The sequence below is a fragment of the Dufourea novaeangliae genome, unplaced genomic scaffold (assembly GCF_001272555.1).
Source record: "Dufourea novaeangliae isolate 0120121106 unplaced genomic scaffold, ASM127255v1 scaffold57, whole genome shotgun sequence".
In the NCBI taxonomy this organism is placed as follows: domain Eukaryota; kingdom Metazoa; phylum Arthropoda; class Insecta; order Hymenoptera; family Halictidae; genus Dufourea; species Dufourea novaeangliae.
This window is the reverse complement of record NW_015373937.1, coordinates 1,140,729-1,155,333: the sequence shown is the minus strand read 5'-3', so window position 1 is coordinate 1,155,333 and position 14,605 is coordinate 1,140,729. Positions and strand designations below refer to the sequence as shown.

At 44.2% G+C, this 14,605-nt stretch overlaps 1 protein-coding gene across 1 annotated transcript in view; it reads left to right on the top strand.

Annotated features, from left to right (window-relative positions):
• Window positions 1-14,605, top strand: part of LOC107185489 (forkhead box protein P2) — a 221,562-nt gene that overhangs the window by 90,725 nt on the left and 116,232 nt on the right. The window contains exon 2 of the mRNA XM_015573178.1: window positions 11,519-11,626. Within this exon, the coding sequence (XP_015428664.1) occupies window positions 11,519-11,626 (108 nt within the window). The remainder of the gene's footprint in view (window positions 1-11,518; window positions 11,627-14,605) is intronic.

The following is a 14,605-nucleotide window of genomic DNA, read 5'->3' as shown; positions in this document are numbered from 1 at the left end:
ACAAGGAAAAGATCACTTAATGTTTCAAGATCCAGCTGTCAATATTATTTTGTGGTCAAAGAAATTGTTTGAAATGTGTCATAAACACTTTCCAGCATAAAAACAATCAGCGGACTTCATTTGCTTAAAAATAAGATCCGAATTTGCCAACCTTCCCCTACTTTCATTGATAAAAATAGGGTTATCGACCACATTTTATCTATGATCTGAAACCTGTGATTTTTCTTGCACCTGTAGATGCATAATTCCCTTGTTACTTATGCAATTTGAGCTCCCATCTCAACACATAATCCCATAATCACCAGTTCCAGTCAGGCTCAGAATAGGGGAAGTCTGAGTTATCTCTCAAAGCTTCTTTCTCAGCCATTGTACGTGTCTCGATCCTTAAATTATGGATGTCCAGGAACGAAGCTCAAGAAAATCAAAAACGAATTGGTACTTGCTGTGTATAGCTCCTACGGACAACTAACGAAGCTAGCAGAGCCCGTCTGTGTCGCTTAAGGGGGTTAATGAATTCCGTGGACAGGCTGGCGCGAGTATATCTTCGGTGAACCGTGGGCCGGTCGGTCGCGCAGCAAAGTGCAGTAACGAGTAATCAACAGCTCCGCGATTCCCGAGACCAGGGCGCACACATTCGTTCGGCTAAACGACCGTTAGTAGGTGGAGGAGGAGGATCGAGCTTGCTACCATGAGGCAGGCCGTTTCCCGGGCGAAACCGGTGTGGATGTGTGTCGTTAGTATTTAGTGTTTAGTTAACATCGGGGATGGAGAAGCCGCCAGTGTTTGTAATTGGCACAGTTTAGGAGCGACGAAAGCGATTGTGTACCTCACAGATTTTACCCGAGCCTCGTCTCCCCACCTCCGTCGAAGACGTAGGTCGGAGAGCTTTTGTCTGGTAACCTGCTGTTCCGTGAACCCGCGCCGTCGAGACAGTTTCAAATCCGCGCGAGAAAACAGCAAGCCAGATGGCGCGGGTACCGTATCGCGGTCGTTACTACAATTAGATATTCGCCTCGGTCTGATCTCCAAATAATAACACGACCAGCGAAACTCCTGGTGAGAAGGTCCTTTTGCCTCCTTACACCCACCCGCGCTATTTACATTGCGAAACACGCTCGTACTTGACAATTAATAATTCCTTGTCTGCGTTCCGACATAGCGGAACTGAACGTTTCACCAGACATGGAGGAATAACAAAAACGACCAGAGGAAATGTTTGGGAAAAATAAGGCCTGTAGAAGATTTGTCGTTTTCTAAGAGGAATACAGTAAATGATCGATGAGTATTCGAAGGCTCCTTGGGACTAAGTGTTTAGACGTCATTCCCAATACGGGGTGCTTGACTGATTCCACGGGGAACCCACCAATGGTCGGGCTGACATCTAAACATGTAGTGTCCAGGAGCCTTCTAACACTTATCGATGGTTTACTATATTCATATCATTACAGTGATAGCAAGAAAATGTTCGTTTTAAAGTATCGTTGAAGAATCGCGATATTTTCGACGCCCGTCGCGTAACTCAGATGAGAGAAGAAGAGGTTTTTTTTCGTTCCTTCATCCGTGACTTAGTATTCCGGAACGCGTATAGCCACTTATTTGGAGATCAGGAACCCCTCTCGAGCCAGACGACTTTGGCCCGGGCGGTCTCTCGCCGACAACAGGTCGTATATTTCATTTTTAAACAACAAAAAAATGCTAATGCAACGCCGTGCCCCGTTATCGACTCGGCCCTGTATATGAAATAATAAATAATCGCGTAAGCCCCGTCGCCATTATTTTTACGTCGACTTTACCACGGAGATACACAGTTTCCCCGTGGTTATACCCTCCGCGTACGCCGTTTCGTTATATGTATATACGCGGGGCACGTGACTCTATGGCCTGTTCTTCCCAACTATTCTGCATTGGATATTTGTTATAATGACAATAAGAAAAACGGAGATCCAGAAAAAGGTACTTTTCTCGTGAACAGAAAGAATTAAAACAAGCTAAAAAATAACGAACCATATTGTTGTACTTTATTGTAAATACAAATGGAGGTAATTCTAATTACAATAACAAATAATATATGAGGATTTATGATGAGACAGTATTTTATTTCATAATTAGTCTGATCGAAGATTGAAAAAAGAAGCACGTTTTTTCTTGTTAACAATAACATCGATCAGGTGGATAAATCGTTATAATTAATGTATCCACCGTAAATTGCTCCAGAAGTATTTTTCGAAATTATTCTACGCTCTCCGAAAAATATTTACCAGGCAGCGATGCTGAATTGCAATTAATAACCGAACAACGATGTTTTCATTCCGCGGCCCGTTACAGTTTCATTGTAAATTATATCGTTGCCGTTAATTCGCGATTCCATTCTTGTACATATGTATACACTGCAATTGATGATAAACACGCCCGGTATTCGAGGCCGCGACTGTACCATGAAATTTTTCGACTCGTGCCGCGCTGAACAAATCGTCCACCGTGTTCGATCTTCTGGATCTGTAGGTATTTCCACGTGGAATCCTGAGAACGTTACGGGACCATGGTGAACGTGGAACGGTGTCCACAATGTTGTTCCGTCGACTCACAAGAATACAGAACTGGAAATATTCCGATTTAACGAATTATCCCTGGTTCGACGTGTATTTTGTGGATTGAAGAGGTTGTTTGGAGGGTCGCGAGCGGTCGAAATGAAATTTCGCGGATGTTTGAAGAGGCACGATGACCGATGTGAATATTATTCGTGCGTGGAAAAGGTCGCGGGACAAATCAGTGGCAATCAGGTTGCGCCTCGACGCTCAGCTTGTAAACCAGACTGAAAATTCAATTGGATATCGTGGAATACTTCTTGAATATCAAGTCGCAGGGCGGTTCCATGGCAAGTTGAAAGGGATAAGAAGGTCTGCTGCCTGACGTCGTGCCTCTACAACCCTTCAAATATTTCAATATTCGAGTCCAATAAGACCTCATTGAATGATGCGACGTCTGCCTCTTTAATTGCATGATTAGCCCTATCGATTTTTAAAGTTAATTTATCAAACGTTTAGTTACCTCAAAAATTATTACACAGTCTCGATTATGGATCAACTATTGGGGTAACTAACGTATATCAGTGGTTGATACTCCCTACAAATCGGGAATCGTCGTTTTGGACTCAGGATTTACGGGCAGGGGTTTCCATATATCGACGAGCCGGAAAGGCAGTATATTTGCTCACGAGTCGTCGTCCAGTTTTCCAAGTGAAATATTTCCCCGCGGTGGGTAACTTAGTCGTCCTCGGCAGGGTTAGCGCGAGATTGAGAAGCGGCCGTGCGAAAAAATCAGGCAAATCACGGGGACCCTTCTCACCGAAGGGATGCTCGATCAAACAGAAATTCCCTTAAATGAGGGAGGTCGTTGGACTATAAACTTGTCGTTTGATCGATACGTTCCCCCCTTTCGTTCTCGATTTATCTCCGAGTTTGAAACTGTTTTTCAAGACCGTTTTCGCGTAAACTTGTTTATTCCCGACCCGGACCCATAATAAATATATTATTATTATTATTCGTAACATCCGCAGGGTCCTGGAAGTATTTCGCAGTGACGGTACACGTGACACAGTGTAAAAACTCAAAAATAATAGGTCGCCCCCTACCACCGTGGAAGAAGGTGCCATCTAAGGACCAAGAGGGTGAATGGTCTCGTGAAACGTCGGTTCGCGGGGGTGGCGAAACGCTGCCCGAATAAAAATGGGGTGTTTATAAGCAAGTATCCAATGTATCACGGTGTATTTACATATACCCCGCGTTTACAGTCCCCGGTTGTATATCTAAGGCGGTCTCCAGCGTGTCCGCCATCTTTTTCGGTCTCGCCAAAGACAGAGGGCTGATCCGTACACTCGATGTAATAAAAATTAAATACGATGCTTCACCTTACCTCCCCCTCTGTCGAAATAAATAACCCGTGACTTGACTCGTAAAACCACCACCGAAGTCTTCATTCTATTTTTCATTTTGAAGTCACTGGCTCGAGATATCTCTTTGGCTCGTTTTCCTCCAACTTTTCTAAGACGTTTTCCTATATTTAATTATTGAAAAAAACAGATTCATTTTAGGATATTTTCACGATCTTTTGCTCGGCCCCAGGAGATGGAACGATATCGAGACCAACGAATTTTCGTGATTTTATTATTTATAATGGGAAGTTTCTCGCGGAAAGAGGAGCCGCGTAAATCCTTCGCGGAAACCGTGTTAAATAGTACTATTTAATTCTAGTCCTGGAGTATTTAAGCGCTTGTATCAAGGATTAAATCAAGATTAGCTACGAGATTACCGGACTACCGACGACTGTAGGGTGGTTATTCACTAAACTCTCCTCTGTCGCCTAGACCCCCCTCTCGCGACGCGGCATTTAGGTCAACTTAAGTAACGTATCATCGTAATTATGCGAATTTACATACATACTCGGGGCAAGAGGTGTCCCGCGGAAAAGTTCACCGGTCATTACGCGCGGGTGTTCGCACGTAACCATTCCACGAAGCGCCATTAAACGTTGTTACTCGGGTTTCCTCGAGGATCATCGAAGATTAATCCTCGTTGCTGGACTCGTTGCGATGACAATTCATAGCTGGTAGCCTTGGCAGAAGCTGTTGTCCTCTGTGGAACTGGTCGGGTTCCCAGTTTCTGCGAATCGGTTGACAGATGAGACCACTTTACGTTTGTTGCTTCTTCATTGAAATTGCTCGCGCTTCTGTTGCACGCCTCTCTTTTGTTTCAATCGAAACACTGATACCATTATGTTGTGAGTATAAAATGTTTGCATCTGCAACCGTTGCATTTGCTACCATTAAGTATCTTCGAACGCTTTTATACCGCTGTATTATACTTCGGAGAATGCAAGTGAATCATAGTATTAAATTCTTTAATATACTTCCAGTCTCGGGTACAACTTGATGCATGGAATCGTGATAGTTTGAATTGTTCATTTTCTTTTAACCCATCGATTTACTGTTAATATGATCAGTTCGCTATCGAGCGCCGATCCTGCTTTAGAAGTTCGACATACGGCAACGGATACACGTGGTAATGTTGTTTACGCGAAGATGTTATTTATATGCGTCAGGCCGTGTTTGATCAAGTGTCTCGCGATGACGACAACGCTCGAGTCGAAATTGGGAAAAAGTGTTTGTCAGCAAACGAGCACGCGAACGATCGCAAATAATTTCAGCCTGACTAATGCTAAGAACCAACGGTCGAGAGGACGCCTTTTATTTTTCTCTTTGTTCCCGTGGAACTGAGAATAAACAACGGAAAGCACGGAATATTTCTGCTACAAAACAGGGAACGCGGCAAACGTTAATTCCGGTCTATAGAATTTTCAATCGCTCGATTACCGATATTCGATTCTAATTCGATGGATTCTAATTCGAACCCGGATAAGGTAAATATAACAAAGAGATCTAACTATAGAACCGAGCGCAAACTTTAATCTACGCAGTAACTCATCTGCTAAACATTAAAACCTCGGCCTTTGAAAGATGATTTAGACGCGTTCCAGATCGCGGATGATTATGTAAATCCTCCAGAAAATAATCAAACACTCCACTGATAATTTCGTTGTTTCGAAAATAAAACAAAATTTATATTAACACGTTTCGAATAACATCGACAAGGAGATTTCATATTAGGTGTACAACTTAATTCGTGGCATTCTTTTCATAGATTTGTTGTTTATTTACAAAAAAACAAAATATAGCCTAGTCTTGAGAATATTTCCCTTGAAATGATTTCCCATCACTTTTTACATAGTTACGTCATTTCTGGGGCAGTTGGCGAATATCATCTCGAAAAAATCATGGCGGTTTTGACTCAATAGTTAATTGTGGGGGCCACGAATGAACATAACGTTAAACACCCCAGTGTATTGTACACACTTGTGTACTTTCGTGAACCACAAAATCCACTGACTGCTTACGAGAGAATCTTACAAAGGTTATCACCGATTACAACGAAACACCCTGAAGACCGACAGACCGCGAGCACGGTCGAGTGGAAACGAGGGAGAAAGAGGGGTGTAGAACAGGGTGGACGACACGAAGGGTTGAAAAAGCCGTGGAAAAGTCGGGAACAACGGGTGTTTCTCTCCACGGTCGAGGCTAATTACAAAACACAATTAAAACAGTATCACGAGAACGCGCCAAGTAACGTCGTTTCAGCCGTAAGTCGCGTTAAACCGGACACCCGGTACAGATTCGCAGATTAATGCTCTTTAATAAACAGAGACCGGGGTGGTGTACACGTCGGTATTCCGGCGGCTCTTCAAGTTTCCTTTTTTTTTTCCCCACCCAGTTTTAAACCGACGAGAAACGAACAAAAGAACGCGAACACCTTCGCTCTTACCTGCGCGTGCACGTGAGCCGCGGCGGTTTCATTCGTGTATTAAGCTTTCTCTCGCGCGTGTCGCTACAAAGCGAGCACCGCGACACGAACGGTTGATGTTGCCTCTGGCTTAACCAACCTCGCTACTTTGCACGCGGTACATATTGTGGCTAAATATCGCGATGAATGTCTGGTCAAAAGGTTCCGCGAAGCTACTTTGGAACGTGGAATTTGATGATGCTTCCAAGAAAACAACAGCACTTTTCTTTCCGAAGTTTTTATTTTTAAATTATTGCTATATTATTCTTTGTAGGAAGTTACAGTCAGAGTGAAAGGTGAGCTCGTAATTTTATGCGCAGTTCGTATCTTCTATACTATATTCCAGCATACAATTATACACGGCGTAATGGAATATGGGAAACACTCGACAGACATATTGAGCCTTTTTCAAGTATTTTGTACACACCGTCTAGTAGTGTGATCCTCGGTATGATCGTTCGCGGAACACCGCCATTTTGTCCGGCATTTCCGGCAGCGGTTATTAGCGCTGGAATCTGCGTACAGCTGGAGGCATCTAGCAACACGAGGAGCAAAACATGCCGGAAAAAGCTTGGACAGTAGAGAGAGGGCCGGTTGACTTCACGTGTGTTTTCTTTCTTCCTTTTTGCTCTTTCTTGTTCTCTTCCCCGGCCTCATGGTAAATCGTTTCCCTCGCGCTCGCACACGCTCGTGCAAGGACAGAGACCCACGCACACGTACATACGTACACTCGCGCGGGAACCATACACTCTCTTGCCCGGCAAAACTTAACAAAACAATTTGCTCCAAAGCAAACAACGGCATCCGGTTTACTTGTGAATAAACAACATATTTATTTTTAGAGGCCCCACGGCCGTAACCCGTTTGCTCGGCCCCGCGCCTCAGACTCGCGTCTATTTGCTGCCGTTACACGACTTAACGGCCGGGGATAAAAATTGACGGGGCCACAAATACCGTCACGTGTTTTAAAATTCCTTTACTCCTTCTCTCTGTTTCTCATGGTCTCGGGTGGACCGTGTCACTGGGGAACCGTTCTGCTACAGTTTTGCAGTCGGAGAATATTTCAAACGATTGGTTTCTTTCTTCTGAAACTTTTGTTCGTATTAGAACATCGAAGAAAATGTGATTTATTTTGTGTAGATCACAGGGAAGACCTAATTTTTGTTCTAACTCGTCTGTTACATCTTTCTTATTTTCTACTGCTGGGTATACACTTTTTAACACTTCGCTTTTTATTTGCTATTACTGAGAACAGAAGAGAGATAATGTTATCTCGAGAAGAGAGGGAGTATACTTTACCTTGTAAGTGTTAACTCGCTAAGGTACATGTGAGGTAGAATTCTACTCCAATTGATACAGTCTGTTTTCGGTCAGATTTTTGGCTCCGTTCTACAAATATTGATTCGAAACCTGTTTAGTGCTGTTCCTTGAAGTCTCAGGTTCTCGTTTCATGCTTGGTAAATGGGGGAAAAAATACTGGAACGGTCGTTGGTAAAGAACGTATGCTTATTGTGATGGTGAATAATACAAGAAAATAAATTGTAATGTTATTTCACCGTGGGCAGGCCTACTTTCCAAAGTATGAAGTCAACACTAATCGCGACAGTGACTGCATCATTCCAATGGATCGTTTATGAACACGATTCAGAGTAAATATTACCGCCTATTTTCCCAAGGCCTGGTCATTCCAACCGCCAGTCATGAGGGACGTATTTTCGAAAAAAAAATTAATACACCTTCGTCATATCATTTTATATATTTCAAGTCCTTTACATATTTCAATCATGATATTGTACCAGTCTTTAAAACTCATACTAATTCTGAAAAGCCTCATTTTCTACACAATATATAAACAATTGAAAAAAAACAATTTTTACTATAATCCAATTGCTACCGACTCCACTTTCCATCCATTTTTAAAAATTGATAGTGCTCGCTGCAAAGTTGTCTTATCCCAATAATAAGTTTGTAACAGGTTAACAGGACAATTTCGAGAAAATGCTGTTAATCATTCGAGGGTCATAATTAACATCGAATAACACTCGTACCGTTGTGCTCCCGGATTAAAGGAGTTCTAACCGCGACCTAATTCCAAGATAAGATAAGTCGTTAAGTGCATGGTGTGGCGGCCCCTCGCGATACTACCCGGTGTTTTATTGCCTTGGCTCACCCCCACGCCGACTCTCCTTCGGGGCACAACGAGATTTATTGTAAAATTCGATAGATATTGCCAATTACAACCCCCGCGGCGCTCCTCCCGCCGCCGCCGCCTGTTCTATCGACAGAGACAGGAAACACCTTTCCCCGTCGCCTGGAGAATTTTAAATGCGTTTTATGTACAGAGACGACGCGGTGCGTTGCATAAATCCGTCGCCCCGAAAATATGATTACAATCACTACCACGACCGTATTTCCTCCCTTCGGCCCCACCCCCTTTCTCAACCCTCCTCCATGGACCACCGATAAAACCTTTCATTCCGTTAGTTGAGTGTCTTACAAGGAACTCGAGTAATCTTCATCGATCATCGTTTTTATTGCCGCCTTGTATACTAATTTTATACCCTTTTTACGCCTTCACCACCCCCCGAAGGGTTCTCCTCGCGCCAGATAAGCAACACTGGATACCAGACTCAGAGACAATGAATTTTCTCGTCCAATGATCGTTTGAAGAAGGATTACCTTGGACCTGTATTTATTCAAGGTATACTTTGAATAAAATATAGAACAGAGAAAAATGTTTTCTTGTATTACTTTCACGTTTGAAACAGTCAGAACATAAATGTAGAAGAAGCTTAACCATTCCAAATATCATTAAGACTTTGTATACTATCATCCCACAAAACCCCGTTACAATTCAAGTCGGCCAGTTGGGATCCTCCCCTCGTAAGGGTTAAAAAATTCCTCCTTGTAGAGTAATTACTTTCGCGTGTATTGGAAGAAGGTATCTGGGACATCGAGCGTAACGACGACGACGACGTTGACGACTGGTTACAGACAGTTGTTTATTTCCAAGCTGGACGCATCGGGCTATGCACAATGCGCGACACAACGTGAAATGTTCCGTCCTGTGTGTTACGTTCTGTCCTCCTGGGTGTGTGTGTCACCACAGAGACGATAGACGTGGTCGCAGCACGTTGCGTGTTTTGTTTGCGCGTTTCTTTTGTCGCGTGTATGTCCAGCTGCGCGTCGAGACCGTGGCTGGCTCATGCAAATGAACCGCACAATGTACCTCAATAGCATCCGCGTATTTATATATGCTATCCGGTTCATTATTTTCCACCGCCACTGTTTATTTCTGCCTTACAACGGCTCCGCGAGCGGAACACGGTTTTTCGCGAAGGGATATAACGTTAAACAGCTCCTCGTTCCCCTGACGCGCTCTCATCGATCGTCTGCTACGTGCACTCTGATATTTATGGAAGGGAAATTATAAAATACAATTAGTGTGTGTTGATACACCAGGTGGAGAATAACACTTGCACCGTGGTAATGGACAAAGAAATAGAAAAGGACAGTAATTACCAAGGAATAGAAATTGCTATCAGGTGACGATATGTCAGAATCATGTCTACTGCTCTCTATAATTTTGCTGCCAATATTTTTATCATTTTCTATCTCTTCGTAAGGAATTCGTAATTCTGACGACATAAAGTAACAGTTAAGTATTTACAGTAACGATGCGTTGTAACAGTAACACTCTCAAGGTACACCGATAAAATCTTTGAATCACACGCAATCATACAGGCATTAATGATTCACTCTATTTGCTCGTTCGATCTCGATTTATTCTTCGACACGGAGGAGATCACAGGGAATAGCGGTCTTATTTGTGGTTAATGCATCTATTCTGGCCCCGGTCTCATCGTGATCGCCTCTAATTATAACCCAAATTTGGTCAGGCTTCAAATCATCCCGTTCCTTCGTTGCCCCTCGTCTCGGTCTGTACGTTCCACCTACGCAGAAACTGGCGATGCTGGAGCAAGTTCGGGACGAGTCTTCGAAGGTTGCGCAATCGGTCGAGGATAGAAATTCGGCTAATTATACCGCGGGTCTAAAGCGATTTGATTAAATCGGTGCAGCTGCATCGTTGGGCGTAGCCAAATTTTCAGTCGAATCTGTGTTCGACAGATTCGCTACTTGATTTTTCTCCGCGAACCTGCGTTATTATTCATGATCCACGAACAAAGTTCGACAGAAAGATGAACACAGATTTAACCTGATGATCTCGATACTGTCCTAGAAACAGTGTCCCAGAATTGGCAGGTGAAAATTGGAAGTATCGAACATGGCTGCATCGAAGACACATAATGGGGGGCTGGAAGGTCGAGGCACGTAACCGTGCAAACGAATATTAATATAATCGCGGTAACCAGAAATCCACGGCGGGGTAAAGAATGATATAATAGCCGGGCCCGTAAGGGATGCGTCTGCGACCGAGAGGGCGAGTCGCTCGAAGATGAAGTGTTCTCATTATACCCAGGTGATTTATGCGCGTGCCACCTTGCCCGTCGGGAGATTCTAGGTTAGAAATAAAGTTAAAAGAAAAATAAGGCTTACGGGGTGCAAAGTCGAGAGAGAGTATGGAGGGAAAAGACGTCTACCCGTGGCTCCTCCGTCGAATATATTACAAAAATAAGCCCGTCGCCGGCCGAACGAGTCCCGAAAAAAAGTTTTAAACCGCGGTGTTCCAAGGATCCATGATACTTTTCTGCGCGGCAAACCTGTGTAAGAACAATAACCACAGAGGATTAAATATTGATAAATATAAAACCACCATAAAATTTGAATTCTTATGTACTGTGGTTAAAATAAAAACGAACCAAGTATGCCATGTGTGAAATCGCGTCGAGAAGTAATGTTTCTCCAGAAAAGAATAGATTACAGTAAATCATCGATGAGAGGAAGTTAATCGACACTCAGTGTTCAGACGTCATTCCCGCCACTTACTTAACCACAATACATAAGGATTGAAAAGTTTTGGGTGGTTTAATAGTTGTGCCACGCAGTGTTGAAGAAAGTTCAGAAAAATTGGTTCACCTTTCACAAGGATAAAAGTAGAATAAGTACGTGTGGAAAAATAATGTCTGTTGTATTATCACGATACTAATATCGACTTGTCGTTGCAGGGACACATCGGTGAGAATCCGTTCGACAACGGTTCCTGGGGCAAGGAGCAGTTTCAACCATCCGCGGTTCCTTGGCAGCTGAATCCGCGCGGCCACGCTCGTCCCAGTGTGAGTATCACCGACTATATACCGCTCTATTCCGCGTTTAGTCCGTTCTTCGTCCGTAACACGAGAGAATAAATGAGGAGGGAAGGGGGTGAAGGTAAAAAACCGTAGGGTGGAGAGAGCGGAGGAGCAGAATTGTAAAGGAACGCGCGCGAGGCAAAGCCACTTTGGCTTCGGGACCCGCGGAGAAAGAGGAAGAGGAGGAGGAATATAACGCGCAGTCAGAATCCTGTCGGACACAAGGGCTCGGTGTCTGAAATTTGTAATTCCGGCTGGATAAGAATACTATCCCCTCGGCACGGTGGGAGGGGAGGGTGAGTAACGACCGCGGAAAAAGAAATCCGGCCACTCATTGTGTCCGCAGGTAGCAAAAATGCTGGGGGCATCGCTTCCTCCGAGCATTTTCTCTCAGGAGTCGACACGGCCGGCCCGGTGTCGTCCTCGGCCCGGCGACCCACCCTTATTCTCGCTCGGAACCCACCCTCTTTACTAGCTCGACGACCACCACCACCACCCCTGCTGCCACCCATCCCTCGCCCACTCGCGCGCCTACTCGTCCTGTCACCCGGTATTTATAATACGCTTTGTTTTCCCTCGGCTATTTGTCTTGGGCTCTCGGTTCCTTCGCTAACGTTATTATCTCGCGTTTTATTTTTATTTAATTCCCTGCCCTCGAGTTCCTTTCCGTCTCTCTGCAACGCAGCACCGCGTTCTCCGTGGACGCCAGGCGCCGCCGTTACTTATCCACCCTTAACGAGCGAAACGTGTCCTCCGGTTTGAGGAAAACTTTGCGCCAACTTCTTTTTTCGATTCCCACCCCCTACCACCATACTGGCCTTATCCACTCTCTGGCAATTAATAAGGGTGCTTGAATTTTCAGTGACACTGTACCGAATTAAAAGGATTACTTAATTTGTTTATCAGCTTGTCGCGTAGGAATTATAGAGGAAAGCAATTCTCTGTATTTGGGAGATTCTGAGTTCGCGACATTGTGAGATTTATACTTTACCGTATGCAGCGTTCAACGGTGAACTGAAAGCCTGACGTGATATTTTGTGGCTGGTGTAATGAAAATTTGTGAGGAAAGGAATCTTACGAGGAGCGAAATTTACGTGAAAAGAAGCGATCGACGAGTTGCACATTAACGGTTTTATTTATTCGCCAGGCTTACCGAGCAATCGGATACATCGTTATATACATACACAACTTAAAAGAACGCACGTTCCCAGCGAGCATCGAGAGCCGTGACGTTGTATCGCAGCGCAGGTAATGCGCGTGCCGGTACGGTTAAATAAACGGGGAATGACGTGCAATCTAAATTACACGCGATAGGAACACAACGGGCGAGCGTTACCACGCGATTTCCAAGACGTTTAATGTAACACAACCAAGCGTACTTTATCGGCCTGGTTTACAGGACGATCCACGCCGTGGCAACATCCGCGTCCGGGAGAGCAAGCAGTAATCGCAGTGATCATCGAGTGATTTTCTATTCTCGAACGACGTATCTGTTCGCCAGCTTATTACAATACAATGTCTTCGTTCACCCGGTTGGTTACTCGCTTGCGCAATGAGGAGAGTACTGAAAAAAAAATAATAATGTTTATCTTGGCTTTTACGTGCGACAGGGAAGCAAACCCGATGCCCGCCCACGCACGTAGTCGGGGCTCTAGGAAAAAACCGTTCGTGCCACTTCGCACGTATGTACGTGTGTATCAAGCCTGTTTATTGAAATTGTTTCGTCCCGACACGACGTGTCAGTGAGAGAGGCATGTGGGAAGTACACACGCGTGTTGTTGCGCACGCAACAACCTATGGCCTATCGTGTACCATTGTTGAATTCCGAGTATGAATCGAGTGCAACACTTTTAAAAAAAAATCTTTAAGAGATTTGTTCAATTACACGTAATAGAGCGTCATAAAAGTCTAATTGTGAGCTGAACGTTTCGGAGTACTCAAGTATCTCTTTGAATTAGGTCTTAGCTACAGTAAATCCTCGATGAGTGTTTATACGCTCCTCGGAACTAAACATTAAATGTTTCATAATCTAATGGCTATATTACTCTATAACTGTGCTAAACCTCGTTAAAAAATCACTATTACACCTGGGGACCTCTCCTTATCAGTGTCGAGAAGCCTTCAATATAGGGGTGGGAGGAATTGAATTGTAGTGGAACGATTGCACCAGAGGAATATGGAATGTTCTATTTGCACTATTAGACAAATCGTCAGAGAGCAAAGGATACCGTTTGCGCCCCAACAAGATTATGCACGCAACGAGAAACGCCTATTTGCGGCTTTCTAAGAAGCTGACAAACGCGCACGTGGTGCATCGACCGATTCCACAATATGCACGCTTACGTGCATTGGCACATACGAAAAAGGCAATCGACTATAGGTGCACAGTAGAAGAAGGAGAGAGAAAGGGAAGTGTACACACTAACATACACTTCGTATGAGATCATCGAGCGTGCCCGTGGAAACACTGACGTCAACAGTTTCGGCTGGTCTCGTTGCCTTCGCGAAATGATCCACGCCCCGATACGATCGTATCAGGAAGACTAACGCCGATCGTGCACGTGAAAATATTACGCGATCCTGTTTCATTAAACATCACGGTGGAATAACCTGGTCTCTGGCGGGCGGCTACACACCGCCTTGCGAAATAATTAAAGCCGCAGGGATTTATCACAACGGATCTGTCGACGCGATTAGACCCAGCAAATTTTCGTGGCCGATATGAAGTCGTCGCGGCTCGCGAACAAGGGCCGGGGTTTCTCGAATACGGGGTGTCTAAAGAATCTAGAACCGTAAAGTTTTCCTAACTTCGCCGTATAAGGGACTGCTGTGATCGAAATGAACTCTTCTTCGTGAATGTAGCCTGTTGCAAATCATAGGAATAATTAACTTTTTAGGAATCGAAGAATGTCAATTGCTAACTCAGAAACATTTCTACAACAAACAGTATTTACATATTGAAAT